Source organism: Macaca fascicularis, chromosome 19, assembly GCF_037993035.2.
Source record: "Macaca fascicularis isolate 582-1 chromosome 19, T2T-MFA8v1.1".
In the NCBI taxonomy this organism is placed as follows: Eukaryota; Metazoa; Chordata; class Mammalia; order Primates; family Cercopithecidae; genus Macaca; species Macaca fascicularis.
In genome coordinates this window covers 48518554-48542556 of record NC_088393.1, presented here as the reverse complement: position 1 = coordinate 48542556, position 24003 = coordinate 48518554, and the positions used below count along the sequence as shown (strand labels likewise).

At 52.2% G+C, this 24003-nt stretch overlaps 3 protein-coding genes across 12 annotated transcripts in view; 1 reads left to right on the top strand and 2 right to left on the bottom strand.

Moving 5' to 3' along the window:
* BCKDHA (branched chain keto acid dehydrogenase E1 subunit alpha) overlaps positions 1–1355 on the bottom strand; it is a 30359-nt gene extending 29004 nt beyond the window's left edge. The window contains 1 exon segment of one of the 2 annotated variants that reach the window (NM_001284089.2): positions 1234–1355. In NM_001284089.2, coding sequence (NP_001271018.2) covers positions 1234–1341 — 108 coding nt within the window. In that variant the 5' untranslated portion in view covers positions 1342–1355. 2 annotated transcript variants of the gene reach the window in all.
* A 418-nt stretch (positions 1356–1773) lies between these two features.
* Positions 1774–13778, top strand: EXOSC5 (exosome component 5). 3 transcript variants are annotated; one of them, XM_005589352.4, is made up of 6 exons: positions 1774–1986; positions 6546–6659; positions 7859–7980; positions 9917–10057; positions 12267–12356; positions 13446–13778. In XM_005589352.4, exons 1-6 carry the CDS (start codon positions 1839–1841, stop codon positions 13536–13538), a joined length of 708 nt encoding a protein of 235 aa, XP_005589409.2. In that variant the 5' UTR covers positions 1774–1838; the 3' UTR covers positions 13539–13778. The 3 variants fall into 3 exon arrangements, with proteins under 3 accessions (XP_005589409.2, XP_065391617.1, XP_065391616.1); XM_065535545.1 differs by lacking the exon at positions 12267–12356; XM_065535544.2 differs by lacking the exons at positions 12267–12356; positions 13446–13778 and adding an exon at positions 11773–12038.
* Positions 13779–16045: 2267 nt separating this feature from the next.
* Positions 16046–23511, bottom strand: TMEM91 (transmembrane protein 91). 7 transcript variants are annotated; one of them, XM_005589347.4, is made up of 5 exons: positions 23186–23511; positions 21534–21772; positions 17165–17314; positions 16493–16564; positions 16046–16265 (listed from the first exon to the last, which is right to left on the bottom strand). In XM_005589347.4, exons 2-4 carry the CDS (start codon positions 21741–21743, stop codon positions 16505–16507), a joined length of 420 nt encoding a protein of 139 aa, XP_005589404.1. In that variant the 5' UTR covers positions 21744–21772; positions 23186–23511; the 3' UTR covers positions 16046–16265; positions 16493–16504. The 7 variants fall into 7 exon arrangements, with proteins under 7 accessions (XP_005589404.1, XP_005589405.1, XP_005589403.1 ...); XM_005589348.4 differs by having other exon boundaries at positions 16046–16254; XM_005589346.4 differs by having other exon boundaries at positions 16046–16564.
* Between the last annotated feature and the right edge of the window lie 492 nt (positions 23512–24003).

Sequence of the window (24003 nt, the reverse complement as noted above, 5' to 3'; positions counted from 1 at the left end):
GGTCCATAGATCCAGAGAGGTGCAGTCCGTTGCCCAATACACAAGTGGAAAGTGGCAGAGCAAGGACACGAACCCACCCATGTAACCACTACTCTCCTATCTGTCAAATGTAGTTCAAAGCTCTTCTGCAACCCCTTGCCTCTCCCCCTCTAAAGAGAGGCTTCCACCCAGGTTTTTTGCAGTGTAATTTTGACAGCATCCACCTGAAGGGATTGTGACCCTTTTGACAAGAAACAAAGCCTTCTCAAGTGTTTCTAAGAAATGTGGGCAAAGTGCCCTATCTGTACCTCTGTCCCTCCGTTTTTCCCCTCATTAACTCAACAAATATTAATCATCTCCTCTGTACAGTGTCCAGAACACACGAGTTCCCTGTCTTGATATTCGATCAGGAGACACAGGAACCAAACAAAATTTTTACACAATTCATTTTAAAATCAGAATTGTGGCAAAGGAGCAAAGAAATACAAGGCCCTATGCAGCCTGCGATAAGGGGACTTGCTCTCTTCTTTCTTCTTCTTGAAGAGGGATCTTTGCCCAGAAGAAAGTCTCTCCTTTATAAAGTCAGTTTCATTCTCCAAAGCCTGAGGGAAAAGGTCTCGCGGTCTTCCCCTGTCCCTCCAAGGAACCTCCCCTGAATACGAGTGGCAGTTAATAAGGAACCCCCGGCCGGGCGCGCTGGCTCACGCCTGTAATTCCAGCACTTTGGGAGGCCGAGGTGGGCGGATCACGAGGTCAGGAGATCGAGACCATCCTGGCTAACACAGTGAAACCCCGTCTCTACTAAAAATGCAAAAAAAAAAAAAAAAATTAGCCGGGGGTGGCGGCGGGCGCCTGTAGTCCCAGCTACTCGGGAGGCTGAGGCAGGAGAACGGCGTGAATCCGGGAGGCAGAGCTTGCAGTGAGCTGAGATCCGGCCACTGCACTCCAGACTCCGCCTCAAAAACTAACTAAATAAATAAATAAGGAACTCCCATCCCTCTCTTCAAGTCGTCTCCCTCCCTCAGGGCCCACAAAGAAGTTGCAAACGGGTTTTGTCCTCTCCTGAAGAAGTGGAAGTTCTTTTCTTCTAAGGAAGTGGCAGATCTTCCCTTCGGTGTCTTCTCCAAGGGGTCTCCCACTTTTTCCCTTCTGTGACAGCCCTTCCTTCATATCCTTCAGGGACCCCACACTCTGAAGATAGCCTTTACATCCCTAATCCCCTTTGGGAAAACCCCCTGGGGCCCAGGTACTCACAGATCTAGCCAATCCCCGAGCCCCAGGCCGCCACAGCAGCAAGAGGGCAGCCTGGCTCAGGCCTCGGTTTGGCCGCCAGACCCTCGCTGCAGCGATCGCTACCGCCATCTTGGCTAGCAACCACTCAGCGGTAGGGCACTCACGTAGGCTAGATTCGGGGCTGCCCCTTTATGTGCCTGACACAAACTCCAGCACCATCTGACAAGAAAATCACCTTCTTCCCATTCTGTTGTAGATAGAATGCACAGAGATTTGGAGAAGAAAACCTATCTACCCAAAATTTTCCCCAGTCGCCTCATTGTAGTTACTCCTGTAACAGGCAAAGAAGAGGGCAACCTGACCACGGCCTCAGGGATTTAGGGCCCGGGGGCCCAGAGTAAAACAGGTCACTGCCAAGGCCTGCCTCCTGTTCTCAACTGTCCAATGGCGTTGCCAGAGTTAGGAGGTGGGACTGGGCGGAGCCAGATTGTTGGTAAACGCTAAGCCACGTGCGGACGCCAGGACTGACGGCCGAGCCCAGCGCGTGCGCAATGGTTACGCAGAGTGTTCGCAGCGCGCGCTGCCGGGCGGAAGTGATAATCGCAGCCGCACGTGGGGTCGGCGCGATGGAGGAGGAGATGCATACTGACGCCAAAATCCGCGCTGAAATTGGAACAGGGTGCAGCCCTCGGGGTCCCGGCTGCAGCCTCCGGCACTTTGCCTGCGAACAGAACCTGCTGTCGCGGCCAGATGGCTCTGCTTCCTTCCTGCAAGGTAAGAACTTACCCAGGTCTTTTGGAGAGGGACTACCATGTACCGTGCAACGGAGTGCCCATCTCCCCATGATACCAGCTGGTAAATGTCACTCCTGCGTTGATACATGATTTCTTGTCCGATTGAATACTACTACATACGCAGGGATACATACATCTCTCCCTCACGACTAGAAAGGAGAAGATAGCTCCATCTTTGTAAATATGTCTGAGAATGACAGGCGGGGCAGACCGTCCCCGCAAGAATTGATATTTCAGAATAGGGAAAATCACCTCACCAGGGTAAATATCGCCCTTAACTAGGTTCCTCCTCCTCACCCCCGCCCCCGCCCGCCCCACACACACGCCCGCTAGGTCCTTGCATCCCGGACTGACGCAAACCTGTCAATTTGCATACTCTGGACTGTGGCGGATCTTTCACCCACGTAAATACTCCTCAAATTGAAGATAATGTCACTGCCCTGGGTTGAAAAATACATCCCCACCGCTACCTCACTGCATCTCTCCACAGGAGTAAATATCCCTAAGATTAGGGCAAGTCTTACCTATAGGGCAAATATCCCCTTCCCCTAGCTAAATAACTCTCAGAACCAGATTAACTCCAAGAATATTTCTCTTTAACGTTTGAGACAGGAGGCTGGGCACAGTGGCTCACGCCTGTAATCCCCACACTTTGGGAGGCCAAGGCGGGTGGATCACCTGAGGTCAGGAGTTCGAGACCAGCCTGGCCAACATGGCGAAACCCCGACTCTACTAAAAGTACAAAAATTAGCCAGGCATGGTGGTGGGCGCCTGTAATCCCAGCTACTGGGGAGGCTGAGGCAGGAGAATCTCTTGAACCCAGGAGGCAGAAGTTGCAGTGAGCCAAGATTGTGCCATTGTACTCCAGTGTGCACGACAAAACAAGATTCTGTCTCAAAAAAAAAAAAAAAAATTTTGAGACAGGGTCTCACGATGTTGCCCAGGTTGGTCTTGAACTCCTGGACTCAAGCAGTCCTCCTCCCAAAGTGCTCATATAGGTACCAGCCACCACGCCCAGCCCCAATACATTTTAACAAAATCTGGCTGCTGTGTTGATTGTGGGGAGTATGGGGGAAAACAGGGAGGTGATGGTGGCTCCAGCCAGAACAGGAGTAGTGGAGGTGATGAGATTCTGGATGTAGTTTGAAAGTAAAACGGACAAAACTTACCTATAGTTTGGTTTGAGTGCGAGGAAAAAGAGTCAGGCATAACTAAGGTTTCTGCCCAGATCTGTACAAGTCTGGAAATCAGGAGAGAGACCCAAGCTGGACATAGGCAATTTGGAACTCTCTGGCTGTATATATGGTATTTCAGCCTATTGACTGAACGAAGTCAGTGTAGATGGAAAAGAGGTCCCAGGACCAAGCCCTAGGCCTTCCAACTTGAGCAGTCAGGGACTTGTGACAAGCAAGCTAAAGGAGACTCAGAAGGAACGCCCAGAGACTTAGGGGGAAACCGGGAGAGGGTGGTGACCTGGGGCCAAGAGAAGAGCGTGTCTGAGATGTGAGGGCTGACAGCTGTTTCGGCCTTACTGACAGCCGGGTCAATGGAGGGTTGATCATTTGGAGGTCAGTGGTGACGATGTTGAGCTGCCGCAGTGGAGTGGTGGGGTCACAGGAAAGGAAGAATAGACAGCTGTTCAGGAGTTTTGCTGTAAGAGGATCAGATAAGTGGGGCAGGAATTGAAGATGGTTGTGGGGTCAACAGGGGAGAGAATTGCTGGAGCCACGTCTTGAAGAAGGTGAGAGGGGAGGGACTCTTGTGCTCAGGTGAAACACAGGCAGTTCATCTGGAGCCAGAGGCGAGTTCTATTTTGGTTTCTCCAGTCCTCAGGGCAGTTTTTCCTGGAACTAAGCACACCTTCCGTGTAAGGGCAAATTGGGCATCCCAGGAAATACCGCCTTAACCAGGGACCTTCCCGGACCCTCCCTCAGGCTTAGCACTTATGCTGAATTGAGATACCTCAAGTTTCTTCGAACCTAAGAATTAAGAAGGGGCCGGGCGCAGTTGCTCACATGGGTTGCTCACACCGGTAATCCAAGCACCTTGGGAGGCCGATGAGGGTAGATCACCTGAGGTCAGTAATTCTTTTTTTTTTTTTGACACAGAGTCTCGCCCTGTCACCCAGGCTAGAGTGCAGTGAAGCGATCGTGGCTCACTGCAACCTCCACCTCCCAGGTTCCAGCGATTCTTCTGCCTCAGCCTCCCGAGTAGCCAGGACCACAGGCGTGTGCTCCCACGCCCAGCTAATTTTTGTAGTTTTTAGTAGAGACGGGGTTTCACCATGTTGGCCAGACTGATCTTGAACTCCTGACCTCGTGATCCACCCGCCTCGGCCTCCCAAATTGCTGGGATTACAGGCGTGAGCCACCTCGCCCAGTCGAGGTCAGGAGTTCTGAGACCAGCCTAGCCAACATGGTGAAAACCCGTCTCTACTAAAAATACAAAAATTAGTCGGACGAGGTGGCACGCACCTATAATCTCAGCTACTCTGGAGGCTGAGGCACGAGAATCACTTGAGCCTGGGAGGCGGAGGTTGCAGTGAGCTGAGATTGCACAACTGCACTCCAGCCTCCTGGGTGACAGAGGGAAACTTTGTCTCAAAAAAGAAAATAGAGACAGGAGTCTTGCTATGTTGCTCAGGCAGGTCTCAAACTCCTGGCCTCGAGCAGTCCTCCCACCTGGGCCTCCAGAGTGCTGGGATTACAGGTGTGAGGCACCATGTCTGGCCTCAAATGTTTTGGTTTTTTTTTTTTTTTTTTTTTTTTTTTTTTTTTTTTTTTTTTTTTTTTGAGACGGAGTCTCGCTGTTATTGTCCAGGCTGGAGTGGAATGGTGCCATCTCGGCTCACTGCAACCTCCGCCTCCCCGGTTCCAGCAATTCTGCCTCGGCCTCCCGAGTAGCTGAGATTACAGGCACCCACCACCATGCCCAGCCAATTTTTGTATTTTTAGTAGAGATGGGGTTTCACCATGTTGGCCAGGATGGTCTCAAACTCCTGACCGCAGGTGATCCACCCACCTCAGCCTCCCAAAGTGCTGGGATTACAGCAGACAGTACTAGAAGCCAGGCTATTTATTTCTTCGGTCTTACCTCCTGTACCCCATTTATAGCTTCTGGGGAAATAAGCAGGAATCAGGATTCATTCCAGATATTATTCCTTTCTCAGGTGTCCAGACTGGACTGGTGCAGAATTTGGGGACCAGTGCCTAAGGGAAGAGCTGGGCTGGGGAACCTTTGGAAAGAGAAGTTGAGAGCAGTGACAGTAAGAGGGAGGATGGTTAGCTTTCAGGAAGAACTTCCTGTTAAAAGTTACTAATACTGGCCGGGCATGGTGGCTCATGTCTGTAATCCCAGCACTTTGGGAGGCCGAGGCGGGCAGATCATGAGGTCAGGAGTTCGAGACTAGCCTAACCAACATGGTGAAACCCAGTCTCTGCTAAAAATAAAAAAAATTAACTGGGCATGGTGACTTGAACCTGTAATCCCAGCTACTCAGTAGGCTGAGGCAGGAGAACTGCTTGAACCCGGGAGGCGGAGGTTGCAGTGAGCCGAGATCACGCCACTGCACTCCAGCCTGAGCAACAGAGCAAGACTCCGTCTCAAAAAAAAAAAAAGAAGCCGGGTGCGGCGGCTCAAGCCTGTAATCCCAGCACTTTGGGAGGCTGAGACGGGCGGATCACAAGGTCAGGAGATCGAGACCATCCTGGCTAACACGGTGAAACCCCGTCTCTACTAAAAAATACAAAAAGCTAGCCGGGCGAGGTGGCGGGCGCCTGTAGTCCCAGCTACTCGGGAGGCTGAGGCAGGAGAATGGCGTGAACCCGGGAGGCAGAGCTTGCAGTGAGCTGAGATCCGGCCACTGCACTCCAGCCCGGGTGACAGAGCGAGACTCCGTCTCAAAAAAAAAAAAAAAAAAAAAAAAAAGAAAGTTACTAATATCAGGGCTAAGCATGGTGGCTCACGCCTGTAATCCTAGCACCTTGGGATTACAGTTGCCCAGGAGTTCGCAACCTGCCTGAGCAACATGGCAAAATCCCCTCTTCACTAAAAATACAAAAATTATCCAGGCATGGTGGCACGTGCCTGGAGTTCCAGCTACTTGGGAGGCTGAGGCAGGAGGATCGCTTGAGCCCAGAAGGTTGAGGCTGCAATGAGCTGTGATGGCACCACTGCACTCCAGCCTGGGCAATGAGAGTGAGACCCTGCCTGAATGCCTGAATGGATGAATGGATGAATGTTAATAATATCAGCTAAAGTCTGTTGCGCACTCAGCATGAGCCCCGCAGTGTTCTAAGTGTTCTCTTTGAATTGTGTCCTTTGATCCTCACAAGACGCTAGCGGGGAGCGACTGCTATTTTCCCCATATTACAAATGAGGATACGCAGGCAGAGAAATGAAGTGAGTACTCAAAGAATCACTGCCAACAAATGGCGGGGGTGACATGGGGAGCCCTGGCCATCATGCTCAGTGCCACGAATGGGGCCCCAGGAGCAGGGAAGCTGTGAGTGAGGCCCTCCCGCCCTGCTGTCTCCTCAGGTGACACCTCTGTCCTGGCGGGTGTGTACGGTCCGGCCGAGGTGAAGGTCAGCAAAGAGATCTTCAACAAGGCCACACTCGAAGTGATCCTGAGGCCGAAGATCGGGCTGCCTGGTAATTGGGCCCTGCTGAACCTCTGAATAGTGCCCAGTTTGTCATAACCGGCCCCCAGCTCTTCCCTACCAGCTGCCCCGAGTCTCCACTCCCCGCTTTGGTCCCCACTCAGCTGTTTCTGTCTTTAACTCTCTGCCCTGTATCTCATCTTCTGTTGCTTCTCTCTCTGCCTCTAATTTCTCCCTCCTTCTTTCTCCCTCTCTCTGCCTCCACTCATTCATTCCATTAACCTGTTTTTCTTTTCATTTATTTATTTATTTATTTATTTTGAGATGGTGTCTCGCTCTGTCACCCAGGCTGGAGTGCAGTGGCGCGATCTTGGCTAACCGCAACCTCTGCCTCCTGGGTTCAAGCAATTCCCCTGCCTCAACCTCTCGAGTAGCTGGGATTACCGGTGCACGCCACCATGCCCACTAATTTTTTGTATTTTTTTAATAGAGATGGGGTTTCACCATGTTGGCTAGGATGGTCTTGATCTCCTGACCTCGTGATCCGCCCACCTTGGCCTCCCAAAGTGCTGGGATTACAGGCATAAGCCACTGCGCTTAGCCATTTTTTAAAAATTTTAATTTCATATTTTTAAGACGGAGTCTCGCTCTGTTGCCCAGGCTGGAGTGCAGTGGCTTGATCTCGGCTCACTGCAACCTCCGCCTCCCAGGTTCAAGCAATTCTCCTGTCTCAGCCTCCCGAGTAGCTGGAATTACAGGCGTTAGCCATCACGCCTGGCTAATTTTTGTATTTTTAGTAGAGACAACGTTTCACCATGTTGGTCAGGGTGGTGTCAAACTCCTGACCTCAAGTGATCCACCCGCCTCATCCTCCCAAAGTGTTGGGATTACAGACATGAGCCCCTGTGCCTGGCCCATTAACCTGTTTTTCCACCCTTTTACCCTCATATCCTTCAATCCCCACTGGCTGGGCCTACTAGGGTGGGAGTGGGCGTGGGTAGCAGCATAGACATGGAACTCCCAGGTCTTCTTCCCCTGGATGGTTCCTTTGGTGGATGCTGGAGGTAGCAGGGGTCGGTGGACAGCAGTCAGGCCTTGCCTTCTTCCTACTGGAATCTTCCATCATCCCAGGTACCTGCACCATCCCAGGCTGAGACTGTGGGCCCTTTCCAGGGGTTTGGGTGGGGCGTATGGAGGAAGGTGAGTCACATGAAGGGGAAGACCCTGACAACCGCTCTTCAATTTCCCCAGGTGTTGCAGAGAAGAGCCGGGAGCGGCTGATCAGGAACACGTGCGAGGCGGTGGTCCTGGGCACATTGCACCCCCGCACCTCCATCACTGTGGTGCTGCAGGTTGTCAGCGATGCTGGCTCTGTATCCTTTCTCCCAGGCCTCCTCCTCCAGGAAGTCTCCTGATTGCTTCCCTTCTGGTGGCTATATATATGCTGTCTGCTAGCCAGAAAAACTTCAAACACTTAACAGGTACCAGCTCACTGAAGAAGGAGAGCAAACACCCTGGGTGCTTACTTATGTGGCAGGCACTGTTCTGTGTGCCTTACACACATTAACTCATTTAATATAGCACATGCCCTTAATGATCCCCATGGAAGTGGCAAAGCCAAGACTTAGACCCAGACCATCTAGTTCTAGAGCCCAAGGACCCTGGCAGATGAGTGTTCTTATGTTCGCATGTTTTAGGTGACAAAACTGAGGCCCAGAGAGGGGAAGGGGCTTGCCCAAGGTCACACAACTGGAAGGCCGCACAGGCGGGACTCAAGCCCAGGCCCGTCTGACTCCAGAGCCTGTGCCAATCACTTTTGTGTTTTTGGTTTTTTCTTTGTTTGTTTGTTTTTGAGACAGGCTCACTCTGTCGCCCAGGCTGGAGTGCAGTGGTGCAGTGTCAGCTTACTGCAACCTCTGCCTCCCGGGCTCAAGCGATTCCCATGCTTTAGCCTCCTGAGTAGCTGGAGTTACAGGTGCCCGCCATCACAGCAGGCTAATTTTTGTATTTTTAGTAGAGATGGGGTTTTGCCGTGTTGACCAGCCTGGTCTCGAACTCCTGACCTCAAGTGATCAGCCCACCTTGGCCGCCCAAAGTGCTGGGATTACAGGCGTGAGCTACTGTGCCCGGCTGGCAATCACTTCTACTCGGCACCTCAGTGGATTTCAGGCCCTCAGTGCTGGGGGCGCCCTGAGCAGACAGCGGCTGAGTCAGAAGCTTGGCCTTGAAAGATCTCCCTGTCTGAGGTGAGGGAGGTTGAGGTTGAGGACCAGAATTAGGCACTGTAGAAGGCTTTACTGGAACATGACCCTGAACTGGATAGACATTTTATGGATGGGCAGAGAGAGAAAGTATTGTGACCCCATTTTACAGAAGGGGAAAGTAAAGCCCAGAGGAAGTGGTGGAGGATCAGCAGCAGAACTGGAACCGGCTGACTCTAAAGCTGTGGCCTTTGTGTGGCCTGCTCCGCCTGGAGAAGACACACATGGAAACTGAGGCAGAGCCAGCTGACTCCCAACCTGTGCTGTCTTTCCACTTTGAGCTCCCTGCAGGCAGCAGCGCGATGGCTCTTCCTCCATTGCCCTGCCAGCTCTGTCACCGCAGAGTGGCTGCTACCCAAGTTTTGAGCCTGGCTTTGCCAGTGCCTCCCCCACGTGACTTTGGAAGGTTTCTTCCCTTCTCTGACCCTACTTGCCAACAAATGTGTGGTACGTACTTCAGTACATACCTGTTGAATATTATATTCCCCGTCTAACAGATGAGGAGATTGAGACTCTAAGTCATTTGTTCAAAGTCACACAGCTGAGAGAGCAAAACTGGGTCTGGAACCCAGGGCTACTTGATCCCCAGACCACTTTTAAGCACTCTTGCCATACTGCCCTTCTGTGACCGATTAGTGATGTCTGCCACAGGCATCAGCCTGGTCGGGGGAGGCATGGATCTGCTCTGCTGGCCAGGCCTACGGTAGAAACTTCTTAGGCTGGGCACAGTGGCTCATGCCTGTAATCCCAGCACTTTGGGAGGCCGAGGCAGGTGGATCACCTGAGGTCAGGAGTTTGAGACCAGCCTGGCCAACATGGTGATACCCCGTCTCTACTAAGAATACAAAGATTAGCCGGGTGTGGTGGTACATGCCTGTAATCCCAGCTACTCAGGGGGCTGAGGCAGAAGAATCGCTTGAACCCGGGAGGTGGAGATTGCAGTGAGCTGAGATCACACCATTGCACTGCAGGCTGGGCAACAAGAGCAAAACTCCATCTCCAAAAAAAAAAAAAAAAAAGAAACTTAACCATTGCCTGTGGTGCTCAGCTCCTGGCCTGTTGTCTGAATGCCGCCTGCATGGCATTGGTGGATGCAGGTGTGCCCATGCGGGCTCTCTTCTGTGGGGTCACCTGCGCCCTAGACTCTGATGGGACTCTCGTACTGGATCCTACATCCAAGCAAGAAAAGGTAGGTGTGAAGATTGGGGTGGCTGAAGGGCAGAGGCCAGACAGCTCCCCCTCCCTTCCTCCAGGCCTCACTTCTCTGCAGATAATAGGCTCATGCCACCTCGATCCCACTTAGCAAGGGCTGCTCTTATCGTCGTGGTTCATTTAGCAGCAAGTGCTAGAAACCCAGCTCAAACTTGCTTAATTAGAAAGGAAATGTGGGGCCGGGTGCGGTGGCTCACACCTGTAATCCCAGCACTTTGGAAGGCCGAGGTGGGCAGATCATCTGAGATCAGGAGTTCAAGACCAGCCTGACCAACATGGAGAAACCCCGTCTCTACTAAAAATACAAAATTAGCCAGGTGTGGTGTGGTGGTGCATGCCTGTAATCTCAGCTACTCAGGAGTCTGAGGCAGGAGAATCACCTGCATCCGGGAGGTGGAGGTTGTGGTGAGCCAAGATCGCGCCATTGCACTCCGGCCTGGGCAACAAGAGTGAAACTCCATCTCAAAATATAAATAAATAAACTAGAAAGGAAATGTATGTCCGGGTGTGGTGGCTTACACCTGTAATCCCAGCATTTTGGGAGTCTGAGGCGGGAGATCACCTGAGGCCAGGAGTTCGAGACCAGCCTGGCCGACATGGCGAAACCCCATCTCTACTAAAAATACAAAGGTTGGCTTGGCATGGTGGCACGTGCCTGTAATCCCAGCTACTCGGGAGGCTGAGGCATGAGAATCACTTGAACCCAAAGGGTGGAGGTTGCAGTGAGCTGAGATCGCGCCACTTCACTCCAGCCTGGGTGAAAGAGTGAAACTCCATCTCAAAAAAAAATAAAACCAGGACTTTAAACAGCATCAGGATGTCCTTGCTTCACTTCCCATCCCTGCCTTTCTCTCCACGTCAGCTTCATTCTCTCGGCCAGCATCTCTCCTGAGGCTGGGACTGACCCCTTACGTTCCATTTCCATCTTAAGAGGCTCAAAAGCAAACAAGAAGACAAGAGAGCTTTCCTCGTTGGCTCAGGTGCAGTGTCCTAAGCTCAGGTTATTCTGAGTTTTCTGCCCAGTGCTATAATGGTCCCCTCCAGTCAAGAAGACAGAAACCACTTGGAGAGTTTCAGATGGAGGGAGTTAAATGCAGGGACTTTGTAACAACAGTGTTGGAGGAGCTAGAGGAGGAAAAAGGAACCAGGAGTGACACCCAAAGATGAGAAACCCCTCCCAGACCTGGGCTGAACCTGTGAGCCAGCTCCTGCTCTGTCATGTTGGAGACATCATCTCAATTGGTTCTGCATGCACATAGCATGTCCTGCCTCTGCCCTGGCCACTGAGGTCCAGAACCCACCCCACCTCCATGGCTGTCACACAGCCACGGCCATCAGCGCCTGCCATTGTCAGTGAGGACCAGGGTGCTGCTCTTCTTCCATTCTCCCACCTCATTACTGCTGGAAACTAGCTGGTAAGGGAGTCTGGGACATACAGCTTGCTGGCTTCCAGCCCCTGTGGGGCAGAGCATGGAAGGGTGACTGGGAGGCCGAGAGGCACCAGATAAGTGAGTGGCACTGTGGCTAGCCCCTTGGGGCAGGAATACTAAGCTTGAAAGCCCCTGTCAGAACCGCGTGGTTGGAATAAGGGGCATGGAGTACAGTTCTACAAAGGAAAGGCAGAGGGCTATACCCGGGGAAATAGGGAAGGAGTGGTGTAGACAAAAAATGACTGCGCTTCATGCTTGATAGGTGAGCACCTGGCTGTGGAAAGGGAGAGGCCTGGAGGCCAAGGGTCCGGAGTCCCCTCAGTGGGACTGGCTGCAGGTGTGTGGTGGGAAGCGGGGTGTTGAGACAGGGTCTCACTGTCGTCCATGCTGGAGTGTAGTACGATCACAGCTCACTGAAGCTTCAAACTCCTGGGCTCAAGCAGTCCTCCCACCTCTGCCTCCTGAGTAGCTGGGAACTCAGACATGCACCCCCATGTCCAGCTACTTTTTTTTTTTGTTTTCTTTGTTTTTGTTTTTGTTTTTGTTTTTTGTTTTGTTTTGTTTTTTAAGAGATGGGGTCTTCCTCTTTTGCCCATACTAGTCTTGAATTCCTGGCCTCAATCAGTGTCCTGCCTCGGCCTTCCAAAGTGCTGAGAGTATTGTCATGAGCCACTGTGCCTGGCCAAAGCACTGGCTGAGATTTTATCTGGGGGGAAGGTCCTAGGTCCCCCACCACCTTCTACCCCTTGTACCTAGGAGGCCCGGGCAGTCCTGACCTTTGCCCTGGACAGCGTGGAACGGAAGCTGCTGATGTCCAGCACCAAGGGGCTCTACTCGGACTCTGAGGTACCAGCATGGGGATGAGGCGAAAAGCCAGAACCTTCCTTCCCACTGATATACGGTCTTGTCCCAACTCTGCCCTGGATTCTGAGAGGCCTCAGGAGAGCCTCTTACATTTCTTCTTGTAAAAAAGAGGGAGTTTTCGCCGGGCGCGGTGGCTCAAGCCTGTAATCCCAGCACTTTGGGAGGCCGAGGCGGGCGGATCACAAGGTCAGGAGATCGAGACCACAGTGAAACCCCGTCTCTACTAAAAATACAAAAAAAAATTAGCCGGGCGCGGTGGCGGGCGCCTGTAGTCCCAGCTACTCAGGAGGCTGAGGCAGGAGAATGGCGGGAACCCGGGAGGCGGAGCTTGCAGTGAGCCGAGATCGCGCCACTGCACTCCAGCCTGGGCAAGAGCGTGAGACTCCGTCTCAAAAAAAAAAAAAAAAAAAAAAAAAAAGAGGGAGTTTTCAAACTTCATGGTCCCAGAAACCTTTGCGGAAATGTGTAAGGGAAGCCCAATTTATGAGACAGGCAAAAAGAGGATGAGCTCTGTTTGAAGTCAGAAGAGGGCCTGTGATGGTCCCCCAGCTCCCAGCTCAGAGTGGTGAGCCACGGGAATTCTGGGTCTCAGGCTAAGAGACAGAGCCTGGAAACTCTTGGACCAGACTGTCTGCAAAAGCATGTCCAACCTGGACTTCAGGAATCTAGGAATACATGGCAGTGAAGACTGGGAGTCTCTTGATTCCGTGGCTCTTAGATTATTTAGGCTCAAGGGGCCCATGGCTGTAAAATCCCAAGACCACTCCAATTCTGTGCACTCTCCAATTCCATAGCTCTGCGAAGCTGGGGCCTCCAAGGTCTGAGGATACCTGATTGGTCTGAGTCCTGTTGCTGTCAGAATCTGATCTTAAAGCCCTTCGCCCTTTTCCTGATCTCTAAAAAACAGCTCATGAAATGGGAAATAATCCCTCACCACCTGCCTCACTTGGGGGCGGGGGAGTGATGGGAGGTTAAGGGAGTCAGGTGGGGTCAGCAGAAACTCCTGGGTCAACTAAGTCACGTGTGCATGCAGGGCTCAGCCCCCAGCACTGACCGGTCTCTCCCGCACAGCTCCAGCAGTGCCTGGCTGCGGCCCAGGCCGCTTCGCAACACGTCTTCCGCTTCTACCGGGAATCGCTGCAGAGGCGTTACTCCAAGAGCTGAGGCAAGCTGGGGCAAAGGGCCGCTCCCACTGCCTCCACCCACTCACCCCCTATAGCCTGAAGCAAACCAGCGGCCCAGCCTTGCCTCTCTGTCCTGTGGGCTCCTGTGAGCCTGCAGCTCTGTAACCACAGGGCTCCTGTGGGGAGGCCTTGGCCTGTGACAGCCCCCAGCAAGGATAACATTCAGAGGAGCTCACATTTATGGAATAGATGAGTCAATAAATTAATTCACTTTAACAAATGTCTGTTGAGCACCCATTGTGTGCAGGCCCTGCTAGTGAGATCCCAGAAGAGCAGGGAGGTAAACTGGAATTTGTCAGATGGTAGTAAATCTATAACAAAGTAAAAAGCAGGGAACAGGAGTTTGGGAGAGTCCCTTTATGGAGGGCAAATTCAGTACATCAGGCATCAGTGCCTCCACAGAGCAGGGCACCTCAGAGGGGCCCTGAAGGAGGGAAGGGCATGAGCTCTTGGTTAACGTGGGGAAGGAGGCCCCAGGGACTGGGGACCAGCTTGGTGAACAGGGTGGCCAGAGCCAGTGAGCAAGAGCAGGAGAGCAGATGGGGCTGCGGGGAACGGGCAAGCATGCAGGTGGGACCTTGTAAGCCATGGGGGGAATCTCACCCACCAACCCTGTGAGATGGGGCTGTTGTTACAGTCTCTGTCTTGTTTTGTTTTGTTTTGCGACGGAATCTCGTTCTGTTGCCCAGGCTAGAGTGCAGTGGGGTGATCTCGGCTCACTGCAACCTCTGCCTCCCAGGTTCAAGTGATTCTCCTGCCTCAGCCTCCTGAGTAGCTGGGATTACAGGCGCATGCCACCACGCCCGGCTCATTTTTGTATTTTTAGTAGAGACGGGGTTTCTCCATGTTGGTCAGGCTGATCTCTAACTCCCGACCTCAGGTGATCTGCCCACCTCTGCCTCCCAAAGTGCTGGGATTACAGGCATGAGCCGTCGTGCCCGGCCTAATTTTTGTATTTTTAGTAGAGATGTGGTTTCACCATGTTTGCCAGGCTGGTCTCGAAATCCTGACCTCAGGTGATTTGCCTGCCTGGGCTGCCCAAAGTGCTGGGATTACAGATGTGAGCCACTCTGCCCAGCCTAATTTTTGTATTTTTAGTAGAGACGGGGCCAAACCCTGCCTGGAGTTGGAGGCAGTCCCATTCAAACCAAATGGCCTGCGATAGGGAAATGGATGCATCCTTAAGGAAACATGGAAGTGTTGGCACCTGGACAGGGAAAACACATCTGCCACAAGCACTTAGCAGAGGCACATAGGAAGTGCTCACTAAGCACACTAAGAGGGGCTAGATATTATCAAGCAACAAAGGTCAGGCTCGGTGGCTCACGCCTGTAATCCCAGCACTTTGGGAGGCTGAGGTTGGTGGATCACCTGAGGTCAGGAGTTCGAGACCAACCTGACCAACATGGTGAAAATCCATCTCTACTAAAAAATACAAAAATCAGCCAGGTGCGGTGGTGCGCGCCTGTAATCCCAGCTACTCAGGAGGCTGAGGCAGGAGAATCGCTTAAACCAGAAGGCGGAGGTTGCAGTGAGCCAAGATTGCGCCATTACACTCCAGCCTGGCAACAGAGCAAGACTCCGTCCCAAAAAAAAATTAAAAATACAAAAAATTAGCCAGGCATTGTGGCACACGCCTGTGGTCCCAGCTCCTTGGGAGGCTGAGGTGGGAGGATCACTTGAGCCTGGAAGATTGAGGCTGCAGTGAGCCAAGATCGTGCCACTGCACTCCAATCTGGGTGACAGAGGGAGATCCTGTCTCAAAAAAATAAAAAAAGAAAAAGCTCAGAGGGAGACAGCAACAGCAGTCATTTCCATATATGATGCCTTTAATCCTCACTACAGCCCGAGATGTGCAGAAAGTCCCATTTTACAGAGGAGAAAAAATGAGGCTTCAAGAGAAGTCACTTGGGCCAAGCTTACATAGCTAACAGGTAGAGGAGTAAGGGCTTGGAACTCAGCTCTCTCCAGTTCTCTGCTAACCACCAATATTGGAATGAGAACATCCTGCTGTTTAGAAACCGGCAGGCATGGCCGCTCATGCCTGTAATCTCAGCTTTGGGAGGCCAAGGCGGGAGGATCAGTTGAGCCCAGGAGTTTCAGACCAGCCTGGGCAATGTAGCGATGATGCCTTGTCTTTACAAAAAAAAAAAATTTTTTTTTTTAATAATCAGCTGGGTGTGGTGGCAGGTGCCTGTAGTCCTGGCTACTTGGGAGGTTCCTGGGCTCAATCAGGAAGATTGCTTGAGCCCAGGGGTTCAAGGCTGCAGTGAGCCGTGATTGTGCCACAGCACTCCAGCCTGGACAACAGGGAGACCATCTCTCAAAAAAAAAAAAAAGTCCTCTTCCCCTTTTCCAGCTCAGGTCTCAGGGGGCAAGCACCCTGGGGATGCCCACCACAGCCCGTCACCCTGACCAGTCAGTCCCCTGTTGGTCTCAAGCACCCCCAACCCCTTCCATCCTCCCACACACATGAACAGACTCTGGTTTGCTGCAAGAGTGTCTGGTGTTTAATCTCACGTTGCTGCCGCCCGATGAGCGGTGGCCAGGAAGGGGAGGGGTTCCAGTCCAGCTCGCTCCCGTTTCTAGATGCTCCTGCCGCCGCTGCAGCCTCATCCGCCAAGATTCTCCACTCTCTGCCCACAGATTTGCTGGGCTGCCGGCCTCAGGGTTCACAGTGAGGGCTGTAGGGGCAACTAGGGCGGGTCTCGGGAGGCAAGGTAGGCGGCCAGGGTCACCAGGGCAGCCGCATACGTGCACACGCCCAGCCCGACGGCGAGGACCCCCAGCAGGAAGGCACGGCGGGAGGCGGCCCCTGCCCCCTGGATGTCCCCCTTGGCCCAAGCCTTGTTGGTCTGTAGAGGCAGTGGGCAGCAGTGACCCAGGCATCCCCTCAGTCCCAGACCCTTCCCCTGGTCTCCCCACCCAACATACCCATTCATTCATTCATGCATGTATTCCAAAAGCAGATACGTAGCACCTACTATAGGTCAGGCACTGGGGATGCTGAGTGATTAATAAAAACATTAAAATGGTATATGCCACTGTTCTAACTCATTTGATTCTCACATTGGCCTAGAGGTAGCAATTATTCCCACTTTACAGATGAGGAAAGTGAGGCACAGGGAAGTTAAGTGACTTGCCCAAAATCTTGCAGAGATCTGGGCACCGTGGCTCACGCCCGTAATCCCAGCACTTTGGGAGGCCAAGGTGGGAGGATCACTTGAGGTCAGGAGTTCAAGACCAGCATGGCCAACGTGGTGAAACCCCGTCTCTACTAAAAATTCGAAAATTAGCCGGGCATGGTGGCGCGTGTCTGTAATCCCAGCTATTCAGGAGGCTGAGGCAAGAGAATCACTTGAACCCAGGAGGCGGAGGTTGCAGTGAGCCGAGATGGCACCACTGCACTCCAGCCTGGGCAACAAAGTGAGACTCAAAATATATATATATTGCAGAGAGTGGCAGACTCAGGATTTGAGTTCAGGTTCTTAACTAACACTCTGGGCTGCCCTCCACCTTCCCGCCTCAGGTATATGGCTCTTTGTTTGTGTGGGGCATTTTTCTCTTTTATGCCCAGTCCCCTCCAAGTCCCACACACAGACTGACCTTCTGGGCTAGACAGAAGGCAGCGATGCCCACAGGCCAGAAACAACACAGCATGGAGAAGACAGCCAAGCCGAGGTGGTCGTGGGGTAGAAATGGTGAAAGACGGCTGCCGCCATCCCAGTCCGAGTCACTGTCACTGGATGACATGTCCTATGGGCAGGAAAGTGCCCAGGTGGGCATCTCCAGCCACCTTTCCTGCCCCATTGCTCTGCTCTCCATAGCCCTCAAAGGCCAATACCTGCCCCCAGGGCTTCCCCAGAGATACAAAGAGAAAAAAATGTTCAGAGATGGGCTTTTGGTGTTTGAGATAGGGTTTCGCTCTGTCACCCAAGCTGGAGTACAATGGCACAGTCTCAGCTCACTGCCTCCCAGGTCCAAATGATTCTCCTGCCTCAGCTTCCCGAGTAACTGGGATTACAGGCACGCGCCATCATACCTGGCTAATTTTGTATTTTTAGTAGAGACAGTGTTTCACCAAGTTGGCCAGGATGGTCTTGAACTCCTGACCTCAGGTGATGCACCCGTCTCGGCCTCCCAGAGTGCTGGGATTACAGGCATGAGCCACCACACCTGGCCAGAGATGGACTTTTGACATTTGTTTCCTGGAGCCCTCTAAAGGGAAGCTTCAGAGAAGCTTCAGGTCTCCAGAGAAGAGCCCCAACCACACCCAGAGTTTTCAGTTCATTTTCAAGGGGTTCACGGATCCAATCATGGATGCTACAATTGTTTATAATGTCTGAGTGAAAAGCCCCTGAATGACCGGGCGCAGTGGCTCATGCCTGTAATCCCAGCACTTTGGGAGACCAAGGTGCGTGGATCACCTGAGGTCGGGAGTTGGAGACCAGCCTGGCCAACATGGTGAAACCTCGTCTCTACTAAAAATAAAAAAATTAGCTGGGCATGGTGGGGTGCCCCTGTAATCCCAGCTACTCAGGAGGCTGAGGCAGGAGAATCACTTGAACCCAGGAGGTGGAGGTTGCAGTGAGCTGAGATGGAGCCACAGCACTCCAGCATGGGCGACAGAGCAAGACTCTGTGTCAAAAAGAAAAGCCCCTGAATGGGGACAAACGCCACTGAAACAAGGAAACTGCAAAAAGATGGAGATTATTGGCCAGGCACAGTGGCTCACACCGGTCATCCCAACACTTAGGGAGGCCAAGGCAGGAGGATCATTTGAAGCCAGAAGTTTGAGACCAGCCTGGGCAATATAGCAGACCCCATCTCTACAAAAAAATTTAAAAATTAGCTAGGCATGGGCCGGGTACAGTGGCTCACGCTTGTAATCCCAGCACTTTGTGAGGCCAAGGATGGCAGATCGTGAGGTCAGGAGATGGAGACCATCCTGGCTAACACAGTGAAACCCCACCTCTACTAAAAATACAAAAACAAAATTAGCTGGGTGTGGTGGCACGCACCTGTAGTCCCAGCTACTCGGGAGGCTGAAGCAGAAGAATGGCATGAACCTGGCAGGCAGAGCTTGCAGTGAGCCGAGATTGCGCTACTGCACTCCAGCCTGGGCAACAGAGTGAGACTCCATCTCAAAAAACATAAAAAAAATTAGCTAGGCATGGTGTCTTGTGCCTATAGTCTCAGCTACTTGGGAAGCTGAGGCAGGAGGATGGCTTGAGCCCAGAAGTTTGAGACTCCAGTGAGCTATGATCACATGTCTGCCCTCCAGCCTGAGCAATGGAGCAAGACCCTGTCTCTAATAAATAAATAAAAGATTGAGATTATAAAATGCTCCAATGGCCTAAATGATTAGGGCAAACCTGCCAGCTGGAAACTAATGTACAGTCTAGATTTTTAAACCTTTTTTTTTTTTTTGAGACGGGAGTCTCGCTCTTGCCCAGGCTGGAGTGCAGTGGCTCGATCTCCGCTCACTGCAACCTCCACCTCCCAGGTTCAAGTGATTCTCCTGCCTCAGCCTCCTGAGTAGCTGGGATTACAGGTGTGCACCACCACACCTGGCTAATTTTTGTATTTTTTTATTTAGTAGAGACTGGGTTTCACCGTGTTGGCCAGGCTGGTCTTGAACTCCTGACCTCGTGATCCGCCCGCCTCAGCCTCTCAAAGTGCTGGGATTACAGGCGTGAGCCACCGAGTCCAGCCTAATTTTTGTATTTTTAGTAGAGATGGGCTTTCACTACATTGGTCAGGCTGGTCTTGAACTCCTGACCTCAAGCAGTTCATTTGTCTTGGCCTCCCAAAGTGTTGGGATTACAGGCATGAGCCACAGCGCCTGGTCCCACATGCTTTTATTACCATGTGACTTTGATATCCCTCCCATCAAGGGATGAGTTCTGTGTCCCGTCCCCTTGAATTTGAGCAGACTCATGACTCACTTGTAATTAATAGAATGTGGTGGAAGTCATGTTACGTGACTTCCAAAGCGAAATCAGAAAAGGTGAGGCAGCTTCTGCTTTGCTGCAACATTCATGCTGCAGGCTGGAGGTACATAAGCAGCCTGACTGCCCTGAAGCTGTTATGCTGTAAGGAATCCCAAAGCAGCTTATATGGAGGGACCACATATGGAAGCTCTTAAGACTCGGCTGGGCACAGTGGCTCACGCCTGTAATCCAGCACTTTGGGAGGCTGAGGTGGATGGATCACCTGAGGTTAGGAGTTTGAGACCAACCTGAGCAATACAGTGAAACCCTGTCTCTACTAAAAATACAAAATTAGCTGGGCATGGTGACACAAGCCTGTAATCCCAGCTACTCGGGAGGCTGAGGCAGGGGAATTCGCTTGAACCCAGGAGGCGGAGGTTGCAGTGAGCTGAGATTGCACCATTGCACTCCAACCTGGGCAACAAGGGCAAAACTCCATCTCAAAAAAAAAGGAAGCCCTAAGACACCATGAAGAAAGAGAAAAGTATCCAGCCAGCTCCTGACTGTTCTAGTTCCACCCACCAGCTGAATGCAACCTCATGAAAGACCCAGAGGCAGAACCATGCAACTGAGTCCCAAATTCCTGACCAACAGAAACCATAAGAGTTCATCGTGATTGTTGCCTGCCTGCCTGCCTTGCTTCTCTTCCTTCTCTCTCCTTTCTTCCTTCCCTTCTTTCCTTCTTTCTTTCTTTCCTTCCTTTCTTTCTTTCTCCTTCCTTCCTTCCCTTCTTTCCTTCTTTCCTTCCTTCCTTTCCTTCTTTCTTTCCTTCTTTCCTTTCCTTCTTTCCTTCCTTCCTTTCCTTCTTTCTTTCCTTCCTTTCCTTCTTTCCTTTCCTTCTTTCCTTCATTCCTTCTTCCTTCCTTCTTTCTCTCTTTCTCTCTTTTCTTTCCTTCCTCCCTCCCTCCCTTTCTCTTTCTCTCTCTCTCTCCCTCTCTCTCTTTCTTTCTTTCTGTCTGTCTCGCTCTGTTGCCCAGGCTGGAGTAAGGTGGTATGGTCATAGCTCATTGCAGCCTCTACCTCCTGGGCTCAAGTGATCCTCCCACCTCAGCCTCCCGAGTAGCTGAGACTACAGGAACGCGCCCCCACACCTGGTTAATTTTTTTTTTTTAAACGGGGTCTTGCTAATTTTCAGAGGACAAAATGAAAAATTAAATAAAAATAAAGATGGAGTCTCGCTATGTTGCCCAGGCTAGTCTAGAACTCTTGGGCCCAAGCAGTCCTGCCTCGCCTTCCCAAAGTGCTGGGATTACCAGTGTGAACCATTGTGCCTGGCCTGGAATGAGAAATTATAAAAAGTGACATTAACTTTAAAAAAAAAAAAAAAAAGGGAAGGCTGGGCATGGTGGCTTACACCTGTAATCCCAGCACTTTGGGAGGCCACGGCAGGCAGATTGCTTGAGCTCAGGAGTTTGAGACCAGCCTGGGCAACATGGCAAAACCTCTTCTCTACAAAAAATACCAAAAAATTAGCCAGGCATGGTGGCACATGCCTGTGGTCCCAGCTACTCAGGAGGCTGAGGTGGGAGGATTACTTGAGCCCAGGAGGTCAAGGTGGCAGTAAACTATGATCGCTCCACTGCACTCCAGCCTGGGCAGCAGAGCGAGACCTTCTCTCACACACACACACACACACACACACACACACACACACACAGAAAAAAAGAGAGCAGAGTGGACAAAAGCCAGAGGTGCATGCACTCTGAAGACACCAAGCAGCAGAGTCAGAGATCAGAGGGAAGACAAAGCCAAAGGCCAGGCAACAAAGATGAGAGACAAATCTGGAGAGAAAAAGGTAAAGAAACCAGGAGAGACATAAAAGAAGAACCGTAACTGGAAATCTCAGAAGCCCATGCACAGCTGGGAAGTGAGACTCCAGGCCTAAGGCAGATCGGCACAGCTGTCAGCCTGCCAGATGCTGGCCGTAGTGGGGCTCACCCCAGCCCCTTCCCGTGCCTTCCACTAAGGTCTGCTGTTCCTACCTCAACATCAGGGGGCCTTGGTTCCCCCAGGCCAGCGCTCACAGAGGGAAGAGGCGGTGACAGGAACTGCAGACCCCTCAGGGACTCGGCAAAGGCTATCTCTCTTAAGGCGGACCCCAGCTCATGCCTGCCAGGCTTCTGGGCAGGGGTCTCACATTCTGTGCTCTCCAGCAGAGGCTGTTGAAGCTCACGAAGACTAGGACTGTCCATGGCTTTGGGAAAACTCCAAGAGGGGTTTCCTAGGGGTAGGGGGAAGAAAAAGACAAGTTGTAAAAGTCTCACTTCACTCAACTTCTGACCCCTTGCTTTAGAGAGACCCAGGCAGAGACCAGTGAGTGCAGTGGTCCTCAGACCCATTTTACAGATAGGGAAACTGAGGCCCAGAGAGAAAAAAAGATTGGCCTCACGTTACAAAGAGAACTTAGGACATTCAATTTTGGGCATTTCTCTCTTTTTTTTTTTCTTTTTTCTTTTTTTTTTTTTTTTTTTTGAGACAAAGTCTCGATCTGTTGCCCAGGCAGATCCACCACTGCAGATCCACTAGAGTGCAGTGGTGCGATCTCAGCTCACTGCAGCCTCTGCCTCACGGGTTCAAGCCATTCTCCTGCCTCAGCCTCCCAGGTAGCTAGGATTACAGGCACCCACCACCATGCCCGCCTAATTTTTTTAAAATTATTATTATTTTTAGTAGAGACAGGGTTTCACTGTGTTAGCCAGGCTGGTCTCGAACTCCTGACCTTAGGGGATCCACCAGCCTCGGCCTCCCAAAGTGCTGGGATTATAGGCATAAGCCACTGCACCCAACCAAATTCTGGGCATTTCTCTCAGGCAAAAGCCACATACCCATCACACTTACCCAATAAGTTGCACCTGTTGAACCATGCCTTACACACTTACCTGCCCCACGAACACCCCCAACACCCATCCCAGGTTCATACCCTGTGACCACCTATCCAGGTCCATGCACCCCTCCCAGTCACGCACACACCCATACCCTGCCCCCAGTGCTGCCTGGAACTTCACTCTAGTCTACATTCCCCCTCCTCTGTCCCCTAGACCTGCCCCCCGAAGTCCCCTGCCACACAGCCCCATCTAGGCAAGCCCAGCCTCCACCTCCACACATTCATCTCCCAAAGGACTCCTTGCATATTTTCCCCAAACGTCAGCATCCCTTTCAGGCCCCCAACCTCCTTACACATTTATCCCAATTGACTCCATGCACAACCCTACTCCCCACTGCATCACAAACCACAGACACCTGTGCACACACACGCACCCTGGCCCTTTCCCCTATTCTCATGACCTCTTGCATGCCTGCCTCACTCATCAGGCCCAGGCATCCCTGCCCTACTCCACCCACACACCCATGACTCCACACAACTCCCACACACGCACCAGCTCTCCAGAATCCTTGGCACACCTGGCCCCACAAACACCCTCAACCCCAGCACACATACACGTACACACGCAACACAACCAGAAAGAATATTCTTCTTGTCCTACGATCCCCCTGGGAGGTCCCCAAGCCTCCTGCCCGCTCATTCCAAACCTTGACTGAGCCGATTTCCTCGCCAAAGCTTTGCCCTCTCATCCCCAACGCCAGGACCCAGGGGAGGGACTGTGACCCCCACCCACCTACGCCCCTCGCTCACCGCTCACGATCAGAGGCCGGGGGCCTCCTGAACCCCCGCAATGTCACCCGCCCAGACCCTGCCACCGAGGGTCCGAGGGGCGCGGGGACCTGGCGCTTTGCTCTTCGCGGGTCTCGGCGCCCCGGTCCCGCTGCGTGCGGGGGCGGGGACGGGGCGGGGCGACGGCCTCCCAGGCTCTGTCCCTCCGCAGCGTCCGGCGAGGGGGACCTGAAAGCCGACTTCAGCGTCCAGGAGCGGGTTCCTACGACTCCCGGGGGTCTGGGAGCAGGCGGGAATCCTCGGAGAACGGTAGCCCCTTCCTCGTGAGTCCAGGCCCAAGCTCTGCCGGAGCAGAGGGCACCCCTGATTCTCCAGGGCCTTCCCGGCTTGGCCCCGCCTCCCTTCCCCTTTGCGCAATAATAGCCAATAATAATAACAGCAACAAGGACAGTGCGCCCTGTTCTAAGTGCTTTGCAAATAAACTTACATACACATGTATTCCTCAGCAAAACCCTAAGAGGCATAATTGTTTATTGTCCGTTTCACGCGGGAGTAAACTGCAAGCCGAGGTTAGGTAAATTGCCTAAGGGCATATCATTGGTTCATTGAGAGCAGACTGTACCCAAGCCCTGTGTGAAACGCTTTACATTCATCATCGCATTCATTCCTCCTCTCAGTAGCTCCGCGTTTTGTTGTTGTTGTTGTTGTTGTCGCTGCTATTTTAGTTTGGGGTTTTTGTTTGTTTGTTTTGTTTTGTTTTTGAGACGGAGTCTTGCTCTGTCGCCCATGCTGGAGTGCAGTGGCATGATCTCGGCTCACCGCAACCTCCGCTTCCTGGG